The 19309-nt window shown below is 37.3% G+C and overlaps 1 protein-coding gene across 1 annotated transcript in view; it reads left to right on the top strand.

The window, feature by feature from the left end:
* The window catches only part of ninaC (STKc_myosinIII_N_like and MYSc_Myo21 domain-containing protein ninaC), a 579315-nt gene that overhangs the window by 440646 nt on the left and 119360 nt on the right, over positions 1-19309 (top strand). The window contains exon 28 of the mRNA XM_090415596.1: positions 5341-5409. Within this exon, the coding sequence (XP_090271722.1) occupies positions 5341-5409 (69 nt within the window). The remainder of the gene's footprint in view (positions 1-5340; positions 5410-19309) is intronic.

The raw sequence follows: 19309 nt of genomic DNA, 5'->3' as shown, positions 1-19309 counted from the left end.
TAATAATAATAATAATAATAATAATAATAATGTTCACAATTAGCTTGTCCAGGTTACATGGCAGCTGTATAACATGGATCATTTCAGCATGTATTTCAATTGATTCCACTAAATCAATGGAAACATGCAGAATTTCTTGTTGCAAATATCCTTTTGTATCTCCTATTATACGGACTTTCAACATCCCTTCACAGTGCACCTAGAAACAAGCAGAACAAGTGTCTTTTCTTCCTCCTTCATCCCTGCAGCTGCTGTATTGTGGAATAGTCCCCCCCCCTCCCCATTGTTTCCCAAAGATTACAATTTACAGTCATTTAAATCAAATATAAACAAGTTCCTCCTTTCTCAACCCACTACCAATACACAGTACTAATGTACTATAGGTTGATGAACCAACCTCTTGTGTATGGACTCAACATAAAAAAAAAAAAAAATAAATAAAAAATTTTTGTTCTAAATATAGAATATTGTATTTGCATGTATAGGGTGTCCCAAAATTCATGCAAGAAGTAATTTTGATAGAAAACACAGGTTTTTAATTAAAAATTGTAATTTTTTATTGATTCATAAAGTATGCAGTATAGGGTTATGCATGGAATAGCATATCGGGTAAATAAATGCTCCACGGTTTTGCTGGCACATACGCACTCTTTTGTCGAAATTTTCCATGACCATTTTGCATAAATGTGGCTGAATTTCATTGATACAGCACTTGGTTTCCTCCTTCAAGGCGTGGGTGGTCGTGGGCTTGTTGGCATAAACCTTAGACTTCAAAAAACCCTAAAGAAAAAAGTCCAACGGCGTTAAGTCACATGATCTGGGCGGCCAATTCTGATCACCAAAACGGGAAATTACACAACCAGGAAATGACTCATGCAGTAATTGAATTGTTTCTCGGGCTGTATGGCATGTAGCACCGTCTTGTTGAAACCACATGTCGTCCACATCCGTATCTTGCAATTTAGGCACAAAAAACTGGATTATCATGTTGCAATAGCGAGCACCATTAACTGTTATTGCCTTACCAGTAGCATTTTCGAAGAAGAATGGACCGATGATGCCTCCAGTCCAAAATCCGCACCGAACAGTGGCATGTTGTGGACGCATTTGTTTCTCAGCAATCACTCGTAGATTTTCTGAACCCCAAATGCGACAATTTTGTCGATTAACGAAGCCATCAAGATGAAAACGAGCCTCATCGCTGAAGATGATTTTGTTTGAAAAATAAGCATCCACTTGTTGTTGTTCCATAATCCATTCAACGAACTCTCTTCACTGTGTGTGTGGTCAGTAGGCTTCAGTTCTTGAGTCAATTGAACTTTGTAAGCATAAAGATGCAAATCTTTCGTGAGAATACGCTGTAGAGAGCTTCTCGAAATGCCCAATTCAAGACCATGGTGCCGAATTGATGTTCCTGGACTCTCAGCAACACTCTCACGAACTGCTTTGATGTTTTCTGTTGAACGACTTGTTGAAGGATGGCCAGAGTGTATAAGATCACTAATTGATCCAGTTTCCTTGAATTTTTTAATTAATCTTTTTCACAGTTGATGAAGTTAAATCACTATTCCGACCATATTTTGTACGAAAATTGCAAACTGTAGCTGCCAAACCTTCAAATATTGCTCAACAATGAAAATGCGTTGTTCTTTCGTGTAGCGCTCCATTTTTAATAACCCTGAACTGTCAGCTGTCACTTTGTCTTTTTTTTCTCATTGGCAACACTTTACCGCACAAATGGCACTAAATTTAAATCTTGCGTGAATTTTGGGACACCCTGTATATGCTACCGACAGTTTTGAAGGAGGTCTGAGATTATATTTACTTTACATTCATTTAATATTTCACATAGAAAAATTATATTTTTTGACAAACTGAATTGGTTATAGTCTCATTGCAATCCAAATTCCTCATCATAATCATCATCATCAAATTCCTGATATATACCCTCAAAGAGGGGTGTACAGGATATGATAGTACTACATGAAAAATTTACATCATTACTAACTTCCTATCTACAATTTTCCTCCAAATCAGTCTGTTAAATGATAAGACTCCAGTATTATCAGGTCTTATATTTCTGTCTTCTAAGACACTTTCTACTGCATCAATCCACCTATATCTTGGTCTTCCTCTGGGTCTTTTTCCTGCCAACCTGGCAGAGAACACTTGTTTTGCTAATCTTTCCTCACCCATTCTGCTTAAGTGACACCATACCACCTGAGATTAGCTCTACTATGCATTCCTGGATGGTGACAATATCAAGTTATTTCCTAATATCTTCATTTTTAATATGATACTGCCATTGATGCCATCTGTCTTGTATGCAACTAATTTAGTGTTTTGGCTAATTTCTCTCTTATTCCATATAAATTGATTCAGTCGACTTCCTACCATACCAGCTTTGTTGATTCTGTTGTCTATTTCCATATTTAACTTATCATTGTCACTAAAAAGCATGCCTAAGTAGCGGAAATAATTTACTTGTTCTATAAGTTCTCCAGTCACAATGCAGTTGATATTTTCAATGTTTCTGCCTATTTTCATTGTCTTTGTCTTTTTAATGCTGACCTTCATACCATATCTATTACAACAGTTATTCAATTTAGTCAGGGAATCTTGCAGACTTATAACGGATTTATTTAGAAGTACAACATCATCCACATAAAGCAAACTGCTGAGCTTAACACCTCCAACAGTTATTCAATTTAGTCAGGGAATCTTGCAGACTTATAACGGATTTATTTAGAAGTACAACATTATCCACATAAAGCAAACTGCTGAGCTTAACACCTCCAATTTTGATATCATGTTTAATACCACTTCTCTTCATAATGTGATCCATATAGATAATGAATAAGAGAGTGGATAATGTACATCCTTGTCTCACACCAGATCTAATATTAAACCACCTACTTGTACTTCCTTCAATTCCTGCTGATTTACAACTCAAATAAAGACCAAGTATTGCTTGATATAATGCCCCATTAACACCATATAACTGTAGTGTTTAGAATAGCTTCTCTCTTGGCACCTTGTCATATGTCTTTTCCAGATCTACAAAACTTAAATACAGATCTCTGTTATATTCCCATGATTTCTCAACTATCGTCGTAAAGTGAAAATCTGATCCTGACAATCTCTATTTGGCCTGAATCCAGCTTTTTCTTCAGCAAGCTTCTCTTTCCCAATCCTTCTCAACCATTTCTCAAGTATAATTGTATATATCTTACCAGAAACACTCAGTAATGAAATGCCTCTATAATTCTCACATTCAGTTTTATTTCCCTTTTTATATATGGATACTATGAGAGCTCTACTCCAATCATCTGGAATTCGTCCCTCTGTCCAGGTCTTCTGAACTATACAGTGCATCCACTGTACGACTTTTAAACCTCCATACTTCAGCATTTCTGGTCGAATATCATCAACTCCTACTGCCTTTCCACATTTCAGCTTTTGATGGCTTTTTCTACTTCATGTATGGATATGTATTTCTGACTGCATGCCTGGTTAGTGTTTTTTTACCACTGTGCTGTCATCACTGCTTGTTTCATTTAGCAGTTTTTCAAAGTAATTACTCCATACTTCAAGGATATCTTTTTCTCCTGTTTTCATGTCATCTTTATCATCTCTAATTCCTTTTACAGCACTTTTTCCTCCATTTCTGAACTTCTTCAACAACCTCCAGAATATCTTGCCACCTTCTTGATATTTATTTTCTATATTCTTGCCAAAGTCCTCATGACTTTTGTTTAGCCAGTTTTACACAGTGTTTCGCTTTCTTACATTTGTCTCTGTATTCTCTAAGAGCACAAGCTGACTTATTTACCAGGAACTTTTGATATGCTTTTTTCTTTTCCATCACTGGCGCTTTAACTTCCTGTGTCCACCATGGAGTTCTGATTTTTATATTCTTACAGACAACCTCACCACATGCCACTCTGGCTGAATCAGTCAGTGTTTTCTTTAGGGATTGCCACTGAATCTCCAAGGTTTGATTCCTGCTCTCAAACTCTTTCATTTTTTCTTGAATAATATTTGTGTATTTTAGTCTACAGTTCACATTTGAGAGCTGCTCAACTTTTATTCTCTTTTAAAACTTTCTTACATGTTCTTCTTTTCAATATGAAATTCAAATCCAAATTCCTTTCCTTATTAATTTTTATTGTTCAATATTAAGAATAATCCTCTGCAAATAATTTGATAAATAGTTTTTCTTTTTTTACAAAAGATTTCTTCAAGAGTATTTCTTGACTATACAGGCTATTTCAGTGGAATGGCTGTAAATCAGTTGTTGTGCTTTCCAAAATTCTGATAGTATGGTAGTAGAATTTCCATTAAGAGGTCTCTTGTGTAATTAGTTTTCTGTCTAACAGACTTCATTTCGCTAGTATATAAAAGGTAAATGACCTAAAATTCACCATAGTTTTTTATGGTGAATTTTATTCTCCACTCTGAGGTTTTATAAAAACGTATGTAACTAATTCCAAAAGACTAATTTTTCATGCAGCCAAATTTTAAAATGGCATTTAAAAAGGACCTATACCAGACCTATACTATAGGTCTTTAAAAAGACCTATACCAGCTCTTTTTGTCATGTAGAGGTGAAGCCAGATTGTAATACACTATGGGATATGATTGCTGAGAGAAGTGAAACCATCAAATATTTTTTCTTATTTTTAAAGAAAGTGCCTTAAAAGACTACATCGTAGGGATTAAATAAAATTATAAAATTAAAAGTAAAGCTCTAAAATTATGAGCTATATTATAACTTTCAATATAGGCTACTAAATCTTTTCGTCATTTCTTCCTAGCCACTGAGGAGAATCAGACAGTGTAGTAAAGGCACTGGAACTTGAAATCAAAACACTTATAAAAGGTATACATTTTGACATTCTTTAAAATGTGTCTTTTAAGTGGCACTTTACCAAGGAACTCGCTTGTGCTGAAGGCTGTGTGTGCTACATAATATCACTTTACCATAACTTTTGAAACTTCTTCAGAGGTTTCTTAACATAACTACCAGTTGGACTTCTCAGTAAAAAATATTTTAATCCTCTGTTAAAGAAATGTCTGTTCTTTCATTTGCGATGACAATAGAATCTAAAAATCATGTTCAGATGAAGGGGACAATCGTTCGATGTTGTTGGCACACTCTCCCTCAATGAGGCTTTGGACTCCCTGGAGGTGTCACAGAATGATAATTATTAATAATAATAATTACTACTACTATTAATAATTACTAGCTCCATATTTTTGTTTCCTGTCTGAATACTTTTATAGTAATACTTTACAGTAATACAACATATCTATTTTTTTTATTTCTTTTTTGAACAGATATTAGAGGTTATTTAACCAGGAAAAAAGTTCGTCGAACATCTGGAGCTGAACAGCAAAAAAAATTAGGTACTACTGAACTAATTCAATCTTTAAAGGTACCTGTGACAAAACTATAGAACAACAAAATTACATGATAACCACAATAATAAACTTTAATGAAAGTATAAATATTTCATAAAGAATTAACAGTACATCATCAGTGTGTGTGTGTGTGTGTGTGTGTGTGTGTGTGTGTGTGTGTGTGTGTGTGTGTGTGTGTGTGTGTGTGTGTGTGTGTGTGTGTGTGTGTGTGTGTGTGTGTGTGTGTGTGTGTGTGTAAACAACAAGCAATTGAAAGAAAAGGAATACAAGGTACAACAGTCAATTTTTGATATTTACATCAAAAATAGTTTAATATTATTTAAACTTATGAATAAAATTAATAGGAATATTTATTTCTAGCATGAATCATCTATTTTTAATTGGTAAACTGATTGTTGTTCCTGTTCTTTCATTTGCTCGTTGTTTATACACACTGATTATGTACTCATTTTTAGTACACAAAAATTATACTTTCATTAAAGTTGATTACTATAGTTATTGTGTAATTTTATTGTTTTACAGTACTTAACTAGTGTCATTTTAAATATTAAATCTTTCCCTTTTTTTTTTTCTTTCCTTTACATTTATGTTGGTTTTGAGAATAAGTGATTCCTGATTTCTAGCCACTCCAGTAGCATATCAGTTATAAAACTCATGGATAAAAATTAAGAATGTTGCACATTCTTAATTTTTGACCATATGCAACATCTAAACTTATAATTTAATCACATTGCTAACAAGTTCAGAACCCAAAATTAATTGTACTTCTTTGTATTTTATATTAGCTTGCATATTATGTTGCTGACTTAATTTAACTGATACTTCAGTCTTTTTGTGTGTAAGCTTATGCACTGATCACAAAGGCCCATCATTCACATTCACATTTTTATAAAATAGATGAGTAGTATATGATATAATAATAATAATAATAATAATAATAATAATAATAATAATATGTTAATGTCTTTTTCATTATCCAGAGGGAGTAGGCTGCATTCCTTTAGTCCTCCCCCTTTTTTTTAAATCAGTAGCCAACTTGTCTCCTCTTCTCAGCATTACCAAAGTTGAGTGCATTTTACTATTCATGTTAAGTAAGAGATGATGTTCCTAGTTCTAACTAAAACTTATTTATCTATACTTGTGTATGTGCCTGGCACTCACTTTTACTGAATATTTAATTGCTTCTTCCAGTATGCTGTCAGTCAGTTAATCCATTTATCCCAAAATGCATAACTTTACATTTCTCCATACTGGCAGCCTATTTAAATCATCCTGCAGATTCTCCACATCACCTTGATTCACTATTACTCTACCTATTTTTGTATGCAAACAACTGAATATTTCCTTTCAGGTTATATCATTTATGTACCAATTAAACAGTAATGGTCCTGGCACCGAACCTTGCAGCACATCACTAGTCACCTGCTTTTACCTGGACTCTGCTTCTCCATGTACCACTTTTTGATATCTGTCCAGCAGCCACCCTCTTATCCACATAACCAGTGTCATATCCATCCCCATTTGTCCTGCTTTTTGTAGCAGAGTTCCATGTGGTATTCTGTCAAATGCCTTTGCAAAATGATGAGGGAAAGGCATATACTGCCTTTTTTTGGATTTTGCAAAGGCATTTGACAGGGTGCTACGTGATAAGCTGATATTTAAGTTGCAGCACATGGGTTTAGATGTTGGGTTAGTCAACTGGATTCAGGATTGGCTGCGGTGGCTCGTACATGAGCACTGCGACACTGCAGCACCCCTAAGGAAAAAATGAAAAAATTAAATTTTGTTTGTTTATAAATAATAACAATGCTTACAACATTATATAAATGCAATACAACATGTTAAAGGTTACAACTTATATTTTGACATTGATTGAATAGTTAATAACCGGAATTATTCAATTAATGCTTTAGATCACGAAACAAATGCACTGTGATCTAACGCATGTCAGAATTATCAGGTTTCGCCAATTGCAGCTAGACTCGCCGATATTCGTTTGTGCTTGTGTGTGCACGTTACAAGTGATTCCTACGCTGCTTGTTTGGGCAGTGTCGCTTTCAAATAAATCGTATGCTTGCGCGTGTTATTTCTGTGAGATACGAAACTTTTATTATTGGTGCATGTTCATGGTGAGGGTGAACTATTTTTTTAAAATGTTATTTTATTTCGCTAAAATAACATATAATTATTTATTTGTTATAGATACAAGGCTGAATTATAACAAGTGTCACTGTTGAAAATATGAAAAGAATTATATTTTCTCAATTATCGTTACACTAAACAAATGCACTGAGATCAAACGCAGTGTCAGAATCATCGCGTTCAGCCAATTGCAGCTAGACTCGCCGATATTCGTTTGCACTTGTGATTGCATGTTACAAGTGATTCCAACACTGCTCGTTTGGGCAGTGTTGCTTACAGATAAATCGTATGCTGCGCACGTTATTTCTGTGAGATAAGAAACTTTTATTATTGGTGCGTGTTCGTGGTGAAGGCGTAATATTTTTAATAAAGCAATTTTTTAATATGTAAATTTATTTATTAATAAATTGGTTACTGATTAGGAAAAAAATAATTTTTTTTTATTTTGTATATGTAGCACCCTCACTTAAAATTTTCACTGGACACCACTGATTGGCTGTCATTAATATAAAGATTAAACTTGTATTGTTTAACCTTTATATTAATGACATTGTCAATGGATTGCAGGGAGATATTCAGTTGTTTGCAGATGATGTGAAACTGGAAGGGTTATTAGTAATAGTGCAGATGTGGCGTACAAGAGGATTTGAAAAAACTAGAGAGTTGGGAAAATGAATAGGAGTTTCAGTTTAATGCAGCAAAATGTAAAGTCTTGAAGTTTGGGATACATCGATGGGAGGCTGCATTCTCAATTGGAGGAGCTATACTGGAGGAAGTAGGGGAGACAAGAGATCTTGGGGAGGTGATTGTTAGAAAACTGAAATTCAGGGAACATATTATAAAGGTGGTGAAGGTAACCCAGAGGATTGCTGCAATACTACAAAGGATGCTCACCTGCTCAGATAAGAGTTATTGTTCCACTGTATAAGACCTTGATCAGACCACACTTAGACTGTTGTTCTCAAATTTGGTCCCCAAGATTTGAAGGGGATAAATTAACTGTAGAAAGGATACAGAGCCAGATAACAAAGATGGTTTCAGGACCGTACAATGTTAATATAAGGATCAGCTGAGGGAATGTGGACTGCAGAGTTTGGTAAATAGAAGAAGGAGACATGATATGATTGAGACTTTTAAACTGTTGAGAGTTAGTTACAGGGTTGACATTGGGGAGTTCTTTCACTTGGTGGAACAGTGGGAAGGAATGATGACATGGGGCCATCCCTGAAAGTTACAAAAGGAAGCTATGAGCAAGAGTGTGAGGAGTGGTTTCTTTGCATGGAGGGTGGTTAAATGATGGAATGCATTGCCTGATAGAGTGGTGAGAGCAAGAGCGTTCAGTGAATGGTATGATAGACTTTGTGTTTCCTAGGAAGCACCTTCTACAATGAGTATTTTGACCTCGTATTACCTGAATAGTAATTATAATAATGATAAAATGCATCAGAATCATCATGTAGCCATTACCTTTATCCAAATCAGCTGTCACTCTATTATAAAAAAGTTAGTAAATTACTAAGGCATAACCGATCTTTCATGAAGCCATGTTGCCCTCATAGCGTATTATTCTTATGATTCGTTCTTGAATTCTTTTTTTTTTGACCAATTTTTCTAGTACTTTTACTACCGCTCCTCAGATACTGGTTAGTCTATAATTTGCTACTGCAGTCTTAGAAACCCCCCCTTTTTTAGATTTATTGTTGTATTTTAAGAATTTTAGTTACTTTTTTTTTTTTTATAGAGTTTTCTTTGATCCACAGTGTAACTTTGTTTTAATGGTGTTTTTCATGATTTGATGTTAGAAATAGAAATTTGATGTCAGTCACTAGTGGAGTGCCTCAGGGGTCTGTTTTAGGGCCATTACTGTTTAACTTGTATGTTAAAGATGCCAAGCTATTTTAAACCTGGTTTTACTCCATTTCCCAATTAAGCAAACAGACAAATAAGGCAAGTTTGTGCCTGCATGTAAGTCTAGGTGACCTGTAAAGTAGCACAAGTCTAGGCAACTCGTGGTAAAGGTGGAATAAGTTCTGATCACTATTCTTGATATTAACTCTTAATGCAAAGCCCATCTCCTTGAGGAGATGCATTAAAGGCCACTACCCAGACCAGTTTCGACCTTTATTAAGGTCTCATCAGTGGGAGCCACTGCAAGTTGCCTAGACTTGTACTACTTTATGAGTCACCTAGATTTGCAATACATACAAGTGCAAACTTGACTTATTTGTCTGTTTGCTTACTTGAGAAATGAAGTAAAACCAGGTTTAAAATAGCTTGGCATCTTTAACATATATTATACCCAAGGTAAAAAACTTTCTACATCTATCTCTCATCCTGAGATTTTTATTTAATAAGGTCAAAGCACCTTATGGTAACTTGTTTTGGTAAAATACTTATAAGCTATGTTTTACTTAACCTTGGTATTTCTAAGCCTGTCTCCCACTGATGAGACCTCAATAAAGGTTGAAACCAGTCTGGGTAGTGGCCCCTTGTCTTTAATGCATACCACCATACATCTCCTCAAGGAGATGGGCTTTGCATTAAGGGTAAATATCAAGAATAGTGATCAGAGCTTATTCCACCTTCACCACGAGTTGCTTAGACTACTTTACGGGTCACCTAGACTTGCAATACATGCAGGCACAAACTTGACTTATTTGTCTGTTTGCTTACTTGGGAAATGGAGTAAAACCAGGTTTAAAATATCTTGGCATCTTTAACATATATTATATTATTATTATTATTATTATTATTATTATGAGCAACTCCAGGGAGTCCTTAGACTCATCGAGGGAGGCCCAAATCATGTTCATCACAACTATTCGACATTCATTCAGTATCTATCATACCTCGCTTTAAACTCATTCACTGTCACAGCACCCACCACAGACTCTGGCAGCTCTAAAAGTAAAGAACCCAGCTCTAACACCCTTACTAACCACGCTCTTGCCAGCTTCCATGGGTATCCCCTAGTCCTCCCACAACCAGCCCTGTTCTCAAAAATATCTTCTGAATTAATTTTATAGAAAAAAAAAAAAATTATAGAAACCCTTCAGTAATTTGAATGTCTCAATCATATCTCCCCTCCTCTTCCTATCAACCAATTTTTGCAACCCACAAATCCTCAACCTGTTTTCATAAGGTTCATTCCACAGACCTGCTATCATCTTGGTCACTCGCCTCTGGATCCTGTCAACCTCCTCCCCCATCAAGAAGAAACCTCGGTGACCAAATCTGGGCACAGTAGTCGAGATGGGGTCTTATCAAGGCTCGATACAGAGGAACAATAACATGCTTGTCTCTGCTTGTCAACGTATTCTTCTGCAACCAAGTAATTTGATGAGCTGATTTAGCCACGTTTGCAATGTACCCCCCCCCTTAAACTTCAACTCCTTATCCACCAACACTCCTAAATCTCATGCCTCATCAATTTCCTGGAGTACAATTCCACCAATGTAGTAAACTGTTGCTAATCTTTTCACCCCAAAATGTATAACCTTACATTTTGCCACATTAAATTGACATCCATTCTCCTTAGCCCAGACCCCCAATCTATCCAAATCATCCTGGAAAATTTTGACATCATCTGCATTCACTACCGCCCTACCCAACTTTGCATCATCTGCAAACAAATGAACTGTTCCTCTCAGATCCTTTCCTATATTATTAATGAACAAATTAAACAGCAGTGGTCCAAGAACAGATCCTTGTGGCACACCACTAGTCACAGGCCGTCTTGTGGACTCTACTCCTGAATAAGCCACTTTCTGATATCTCTCCGTCAACCACCCTCCTATCCATCTCCATATGCTTCATTTTACTGATTAGAATTCCATGTAGTATCCTGTCAAAGGCCTTAGCAAGGTCCAGTAGAATCACTGTAAACCCATTACCCTTATCCAGTTCAGCCGTCACTGTGTTATAAGACGTGAGCAAGTTACTGAGGCATGACCTACCCTTCACAAAACCATGCTGTCCCCGATACAGTATCCCTTTTCATCTATCCAATCTTGTATTTTCCTCTTGACTATTTTCTCCAAGACCTTGATAACGATTCCTGTTATGCTGATTGGCCGGTAATTTTCAACAGCAACCTTGGAATAACCTTTATGCAGCGGAAGTATTTTCCCCTCTTTCCACCCCCTTGGGACTGACCCAGACCCGAGGCTCAAATTAAAGAAAATGGTCAAAGGCACTGACAATTCTTTAGCCACTTCATGTACGACATGAGCTGGTATACCATCCAATCCCACAGATGTATTGACATTGAGGTTCTGTAATGGACTATTTACCTCTAATTCATTCATCACAATTCCAGTATAAGCTGTTGGTTCTTCCATTCCTGCAATGTCACCACCTGGATGATATACTCTTGCAAAGTGCTCGCTCAGTAATTCCACTATATCAACTGATTCGGTTACCTCCCTACCCTCAGCATTTTTTAAAATCATTCTGCCATGAACATTTTTCCTTTTACTTGCAACATATTGAAAAAACTGTTTGGGATTCTCTTTAGCCTGCATGGCCAATTTTCTTTCGTAGTCCACTTTTGCTTTTCTTAGCACCCTTGTTACCATCCTGGCCTGAGCTTTATACTGTTCCTGCACCTGCTGGTCACCTTTCTTCTTAAATTCTCTCCACAATTGTTTCTTTTTTTGCAGCTCAAGCTTAATAGCGTTATTCATCCATTTAACCCCTACTTGATTTTTTATTTGGATTCTTAGTATACTGTCAACCATTTCCTCCTGCAACACTTCTTAACCACCAACACCCATGCACTATCAACATCGAGCCCTTGCAGTTTTACATGCCATGGCACTGAGCCAAGCACACTCCTTAGCTTGTCATACTTACCAGCCTGGTAATTCCACATGTACCCTGTCATAATTGTAAATTCCACTCCTTTAGCCACCTCCCAAGTCATGACCTTATGATCACTCTTACCAATTGGTGGCAACATGATCATGTTCGTTACAGCCACATTCCCAGATGCAATTACTAGGTCAAGCACTCTCTGCCCCCTAGTATTTTCCACTACATGCTGTCGCAGATAGTTACCCCTTAATAACTCCTTTAGCAACTCCTTTAGCCACCTCCCAAGTCATGACCTTATGATCACTCTTACCAATTGGTGGCAACATGACCATGTTCGTTACAGCCACATTCCCAGATGCAATTACTAGGTCAAGCACTCTCTGCCCCCTAGTATTTTCCACTACATGCTGTCGCAGATAGTTATCCCTTAATAACCACATAAAATCCAATTCCTTCCTCCCATGTGCCTTTTCCTCCTTCCAGTCAATATTACCATAATTGAAATCACCCATAATAATTACCCTCCTTCCACTCATTTCTTCTATTTGCCTATGCATACTATCCCCACCATCTATTCCATCACCTGGTCTATAACAGCACCCAATTGTATATTTTGTTCTTCTAGCCTCTATCTCACACCAAATAGTGTGAGATAGAGGCCTCAAATCCTTCAGACCCTCAAATGTGCTCTTTTCTCTATCCTGCAGTTCAACTTCTATACTCCTTGGCTGCAACTCATCAGCTATGATCAATAAAACTCCTCCTCCCTTTTTATTCTCCCTGTGACTCCTGAACACGCTATACCCGTCACATTCCATTCACACTAGCTTTATCATCTTCTGTCAGCCATGTTTCACTAATACATGACTGACAGAAGAACCTGTGGCCTGGAAGTGCCAACCATAGCCAAAAACTCTTCCTTCTTGTTCCTAATACTCCTGGCATTAGTGTACATAAATTGTAGAAGCCCGTTAGTCCCATCCCTACTTCGATGCCTTATACTAACTATTCCATTCTGATTTGCATATTATACTCATTCATACACTCAACTGCCTCCCTAAAGTGTGCATATCTACTCCCACTACCCCTTAATAAATCTAGTTTCCCTGAGTCTGTACATCCACTTCCACTTCATTCATCAACACTTTTTCAAGTCTCCATACACCAAATCCATTCAAATGTAACCTATCCATCTTATATAAATCCTTTCGCCCATCGAACTCACTCCACACATCCACAAATTCCACACCACTCTCCATGCATAACCCACGCATAAAGTCATTGCCAATTATGGCCCTCCTTCTGAACACTTCACTGTCATACCGTGGAAAAATACTCACCATCCTAACTCTCTCACTCTTCTCTTTTGCTACCTCACGTAATTCCCTCACATTCTCTATCATTTCCATTTTGTCTTCTTTCAAATCATTTGTTCCTCCCATGACTCATTTCTTTCACCCTCTGTTTTTGCACTCGAATAGACTCGCTAAGACTCGTTTATACCCAAGGCAAAAAACTTTCTACATCTATCTCTCATTCTGAGATTTTTATTTAATAAGGTCAAAGCACCCTATGGTAACTTGTTTTGGTAAAATACTTATAACCTCTGTTTTACTTAACCTTGGTATTTCTAAGTCTGGCTCCCACTGATGAGACCTCAATAAAGGTCAAAACCAGTCTGGGTAGTGGCCCCTTGCCTTTAATGCATAGCATCATACATCTCCTCAAGGAGATGGGCTTTGCATTATGGGTAAATATTAAGAATAGTGATCAGAGCTTATTCTAACTTTACCACGAGGTGCCTGGACTTGTACTACTTTACAGGTCAGTGAGGCTCGCATTACATGCAGGCACAAACATGACTTATTTGTCTGTTTGCTTATTTGGGAAATGGAGTAAAACCCATTTTTAAAATAACTTGGTATCTTTAACATGTATTATACCCAAGGTAAAAAACTTTCTACGTTTAACTTGTACATTAATGATATAGGTGAAGATTTGAATGGAGATATTCAGTTGTTTGCAGATGATGGAAAGTTGGGATGAACCATGACGAGTAGTGAATATATTGTGGCCTTGCAAGAAGAATTGAATAAATTGAGTGATTGGGCACGGAAATGGGGATGTGGGTTCAATGTTGCAAAATGTTAGGTTTTAAAATTTGGAAAACAAAGATGGGATGCAGAATTTATACTTGGTGAGAATATATTGTTGGAGGTAGAGGAAATAAGAGATCTGGGGGTGATAAAGTTAGTAAATTACTAAGGCATAGGGGACACATAACCAAAATTGTGAAGACAAAACAAAGGCTTCTGGGAATGATGCGGAGGACACTGATGTGTAGAAGTAGGGAGATTCTTGTTCCTTTGTATAAGACTTTGATTAGGCCACACATGGACTATTGCGACCAGATTTGGTCACGTGGTTTTCAGAAGGATGAAGAGATGTTGGAAAGGGTTGAAAGGTGACTGACTAAGGTAGTTTCTGACCTCTGGAATGTCAAGTATGAGGTAAGATTGAGAAGATGCAATTTGCAGAGTCTGGTGGACAGGAGGAAGAGGGGTGATTATGATAGAGACCTACAAGTTGGTAAGGGATTGTTATAGGATCAATGCTGGAGAGGTTCTACAGAAAATAGTGGGCGATCAGGGGAGAACCAGAGGTCATCCCTAGAAACTGTATAAAGAAGATGTGAGTAGGGGAGTGAGAGGCAGGGTTTTCTTGTGCAGAGTTGTAAATGATTGGAATGCCTTGCCTGAGAGCGTGGTGTGTACAAGGAGTTTGAATGTGTTTAAGGCATGGTATGAGCTGTGTGTGTGATAAAAGGACCTCCTAGATGAGTATTTGACTCCGTGAGGTCTTGGGGTAATAATAATAATAATAATAAATTACGGAGCAGGGTAGGTGTTGTGTTTGAGAAACTGATGAATGTGTCTTCTACATAGGGAGACATGTTCATGAGTTTATTCTGTGCTTCAGGGTGCTGCTCTCCATGTATGACCTCAAGTATCCTTTGCATGCTGCTATTTTTGGATTCCCTCCAAGCATCTGGCAGAATAAATGGCAGCAAGGTTTGGTCCTTAGGGATATGCAGGTTTGAGTTGTAGGGAATTAAAGTTTAGAGAGCATATTTCAAAAGTGGCTAAAGTAGCTCGTTGGATTATTTGGTTACTGAAGAATACCCTGATGAGTAGAAACAAGTACATTATTATATCTCTATAGAGCCTTGGTAAGACTACTATGAATGGATCTCGTGACCTAGGTTTCTTGTGATTGAAACAAACTTGATGAGGATAGGTTGAAGATTTGTGGGGTCACAGAAATTGGTTGAATTGCCGAAAAGGAGTGATATGATTGAGACATACAAATTACTGAAGGATTTTTACAAGACTGATATTATTATTGTTATTACCCAAGACCCCATGGAGTCAAACACTCATCTGGGATGTCCTTTTATCATACACACAGCTCGTCATACCATGCTTTAAACACACTCAAATTCTCTGCAGACACCACACTCTCGGGCAAGGCATTCCAATCATTCACCACTCTACATGCAAAAAACTTTCTCACTCCCATGTTCACACCTTCCTTATACATCTTCCAGGGATGACCTATTGTTCTTCCCTGATCTCTCACTGTTTTCTGTAAAACCTGTTCAACATTGATCATTAACAACTCCTTATTAACTTGGAGGGCTCTATCATATCACCCCTCTTCCTTGTATCAGCTATACTCTGCAAATTGCATCTTCTCAACCTATCTTCATATTCAACGTTCCAGAAATCAAAAACTATCTTACTCACTCATCTCTGGACCCTTTCCAACATCTCTTTGTCCTTTTGAAAACCAGGCAACCAAATCTATGCACAGTAGTCCATGTGTGGCCTAATCAGAGCCTTATACAATGGAACAAGAATCTCCTTATTTCTACCCATCAGTGTCCTCTGCATCATTCCCAGAATTCATTATGTAGTCCTCACAATTTTGGCAATGTGCCCTCTAAATTTTAGATCCTTATCCACAATCACCCCAAGATCTCTTATTTCCTACACCTCCAACAATATATCCCCACCAAGCATAAATTCAGCATCCCATCCGTGTTACTCAAATTTTAAAACCTTACATTTTGCAACACTGAACTTGTATCCCCCCCCTCTCGTGCCAATTCACTCAATCTATTCAAGTCTTCTTGTAAGGGGCCACAACATCTTCTCTACTTTTCATAGTTTGTCCCAACTTTGCATTATCTGCAAACAACTGAATATTCCCATCTGAATCTTTGCCAATATCATTAATATGCAGGTTAAACTGTAATGGCCCTAAAACAGACCCCCGAGGCATACAGCCAGTGACTTTCCTTTTCCCGGATATCGCTCTCCCATAAACAACTTGTTGAAACCTATCAGATTGCCAGTCTCCAATCCAATGCACTAATCTCATATCCAACCACATCTGCTCTAGTTTGACTACCAACTTATCTCAATCGGTAATCTATCAAAAGCCTTTGCAAAATCTAAGTATATTACTGTGTATCCTTCTCCTCTGTTCAAGGAAGCAGTCATCTTATTCTAATAAGTAAGTAGATTACTAAATTACTAAAACATGATCTCCCTTTAGCAAATCCATGTTGATGCTGTCCATCAAAGATAATACCATTGTTGTCAACCCAATTCTGGATCCTAGTTCTCAAAAGCTTCTCCAACAACTTAACCACAACACATCTGACACACAGATGTTGTGTGTCAGATGTTATAGGCCTATAATTTGATGCTTGAGTTCTATCACCTCCTCTATGACATGGCACAATCTTTCTCTCCTTCTACTCCTTAGGAATTTGTCCCAGTGCAAGACTCATATCAAAAAGCTATGTCAAGGCCAGCATCAACTCCCTGACACATTCTTTCAGAATACGTGGTGATATTTTAGTAAGTCCCACAGTCTTAACATCTAGTTTGGTCAACTCCCCATACACCTCTTGTTCATTTACAGTCAGTCTCTCCTTCCCATCATCAACTGCTCTCAATCTCTCCATGAAGTCACATTCACAAGATGAAAGACCTTTATGAACTGATCATTAAGTATCTCCATCACACCTTCCGCAACAGCTGTCTTTATGCCATTTTCTCCAATCAATGTCATCCTTCCATAATCATTCTTTTCTTTGCTGGCTACATATCAAAAGAACTCCTTAGGATTCTTTTTGGCTTCATTAGCTAACTACTGTTCATACCTCTCTTTAGCTACCCTTGCCAACCAAGTCTCTCCCCCTTGCCTGGTCTTTGTAATCCTCATGGTATTATTATTTCTACTTCTCTTATGCTGCCCCTCCATAATGTCCCTTTTCTCTGTATCACATGCTTAATCTCTTTATTCATCCATTTCACACCTAATTTAGACATTGCATCTAGTAGATAGTTTTAGAAAATCCCCCAAGCTGCATGATCTCTTTTCTAGCTAACTCCTCATTCCATGCTACACCTGCAAGCTGTCTCCTGAGCTCTTCATAATCACCACCCTTGTAGTTCCACATATACCTTTTCTTCACCTTCACAGAGATCCTCACACTGCTGGCAACCAATCAGGTAATCACTTCATGGTCACTCTCACCAATTGGAGGGTAATTGGGGCCTCTCATTTATAATCACATTCTCTGATGAGATGATCAAATCCAAGACCCTAAATGCTCATGTGCCCTCTGTTAAATATTGTCTGAGGCAGTTGTCCCTCAAAAACTCAAGAAACTCATTTTCTTTACTTCCAGTTGCTATTTCATTCCAGTCTATATTGCCATAATTAAAATCACCCATAATGATCACCCTTTTTTTATTTGCTTGATTGACTAATTTGATTATACATTTCGTAGTGACTACCATCCACATTACCAGATCTATAACAACATCTAACAAAGTATTTCATTCCATTCACCTCTATCTCACACCATACTGCCTCAAAACCACTGCCACTATTTCCCTCTTGCATCTCTACTTTGTGTGGACATAACTCTTTTTCTATCCAGAAGAAATTTTTTCAGAACAAGTCTTGTGGTAGGAGAACTAAGGGCCGCCCTTGGAAACTGAGCAAAAGTGTAGTTAGTAGGGCTGTCAGGACTAGAATTTTTGCTTGGAGAATGGTGAATGAGTGGAATAGGTTGCCACAGTCTGTTGTGGGTGCCATGACTGTAAATTAGTTCAAAGCAAAGTATGATAGTATCAAATGTTGGATGTATTTCGCCTGATGTTTAGGGCCTCCCCAATGAGTCTAAGGATTCCATGGAATTTTCTATAATAATAATGTATTCTTTAGGAGTTGGCCTGTGGAAATGTTTTATTGTTGTTCTTCAAGTGAAGGAGGAGGTGTTGGCTCTATAGTCAATTACAGTATGCCGAGAGTTGAGAGGGTCGAAGAGACCAGAGATCCCATTATGAAGATTAAACATGGCACTAGGAACGTCAGGCTTCCAATAAGCAGACAGTGGTGTTTCTTCATGCAGTGAAAGCCATCTAATACCTCTACATAGGGATCTATTTGGCATTTCCAACAACGAGGGCAAGTATATTTGTAAAGCAGCAATACTCTCCTGAACCAGCAATTTCCCATTTGTGAAAAACAGGCCATGCTAGAGGAGGGCAGTGTTAACTCTTAGCTGAAAGAGGCTGTATATTGTATAAATCTACCCAATTAGTGACCTAAGCAATTAAATTAATTTCCTTTTTATACTAAACTCTTTATATAAGAAATACCATTATAGAGAACTTGCTTACTATCATCAGAGCTTTCTTGCAGGGAATTTTTTATTGCAAATCTTCCAATATAACAAACTATTCCTTTTTGAACCATATGAAAGTTTACATAGTAATATGTAAACTCTCCTTGTGTCTCTGACATTCCATAGACCTGACACTAACTTAGTAAACTTCTCTGGACC

This window comes from Typopeltis vanoorti, chromosome 3 (genome assembly GCF_054136105.1).
Source record: "Typopeltis vanoorti isolate ZY-2024b chromosome 3, IOZ_Tvanoo_1.0, whole genome shotgun sequence".
Lineage (NCBI taxonomy): Eukaryota > Metazoa > Arthropoda > Arachnida > Uropygi > Thelyphonidae > Typopeltis > Typopeltis vanoorti.
The sequence above is the reverse complement of the archived record's forward strand: the minus strand, read 5'-3'. Positions and strand labels throughout refer to the sequence as shown.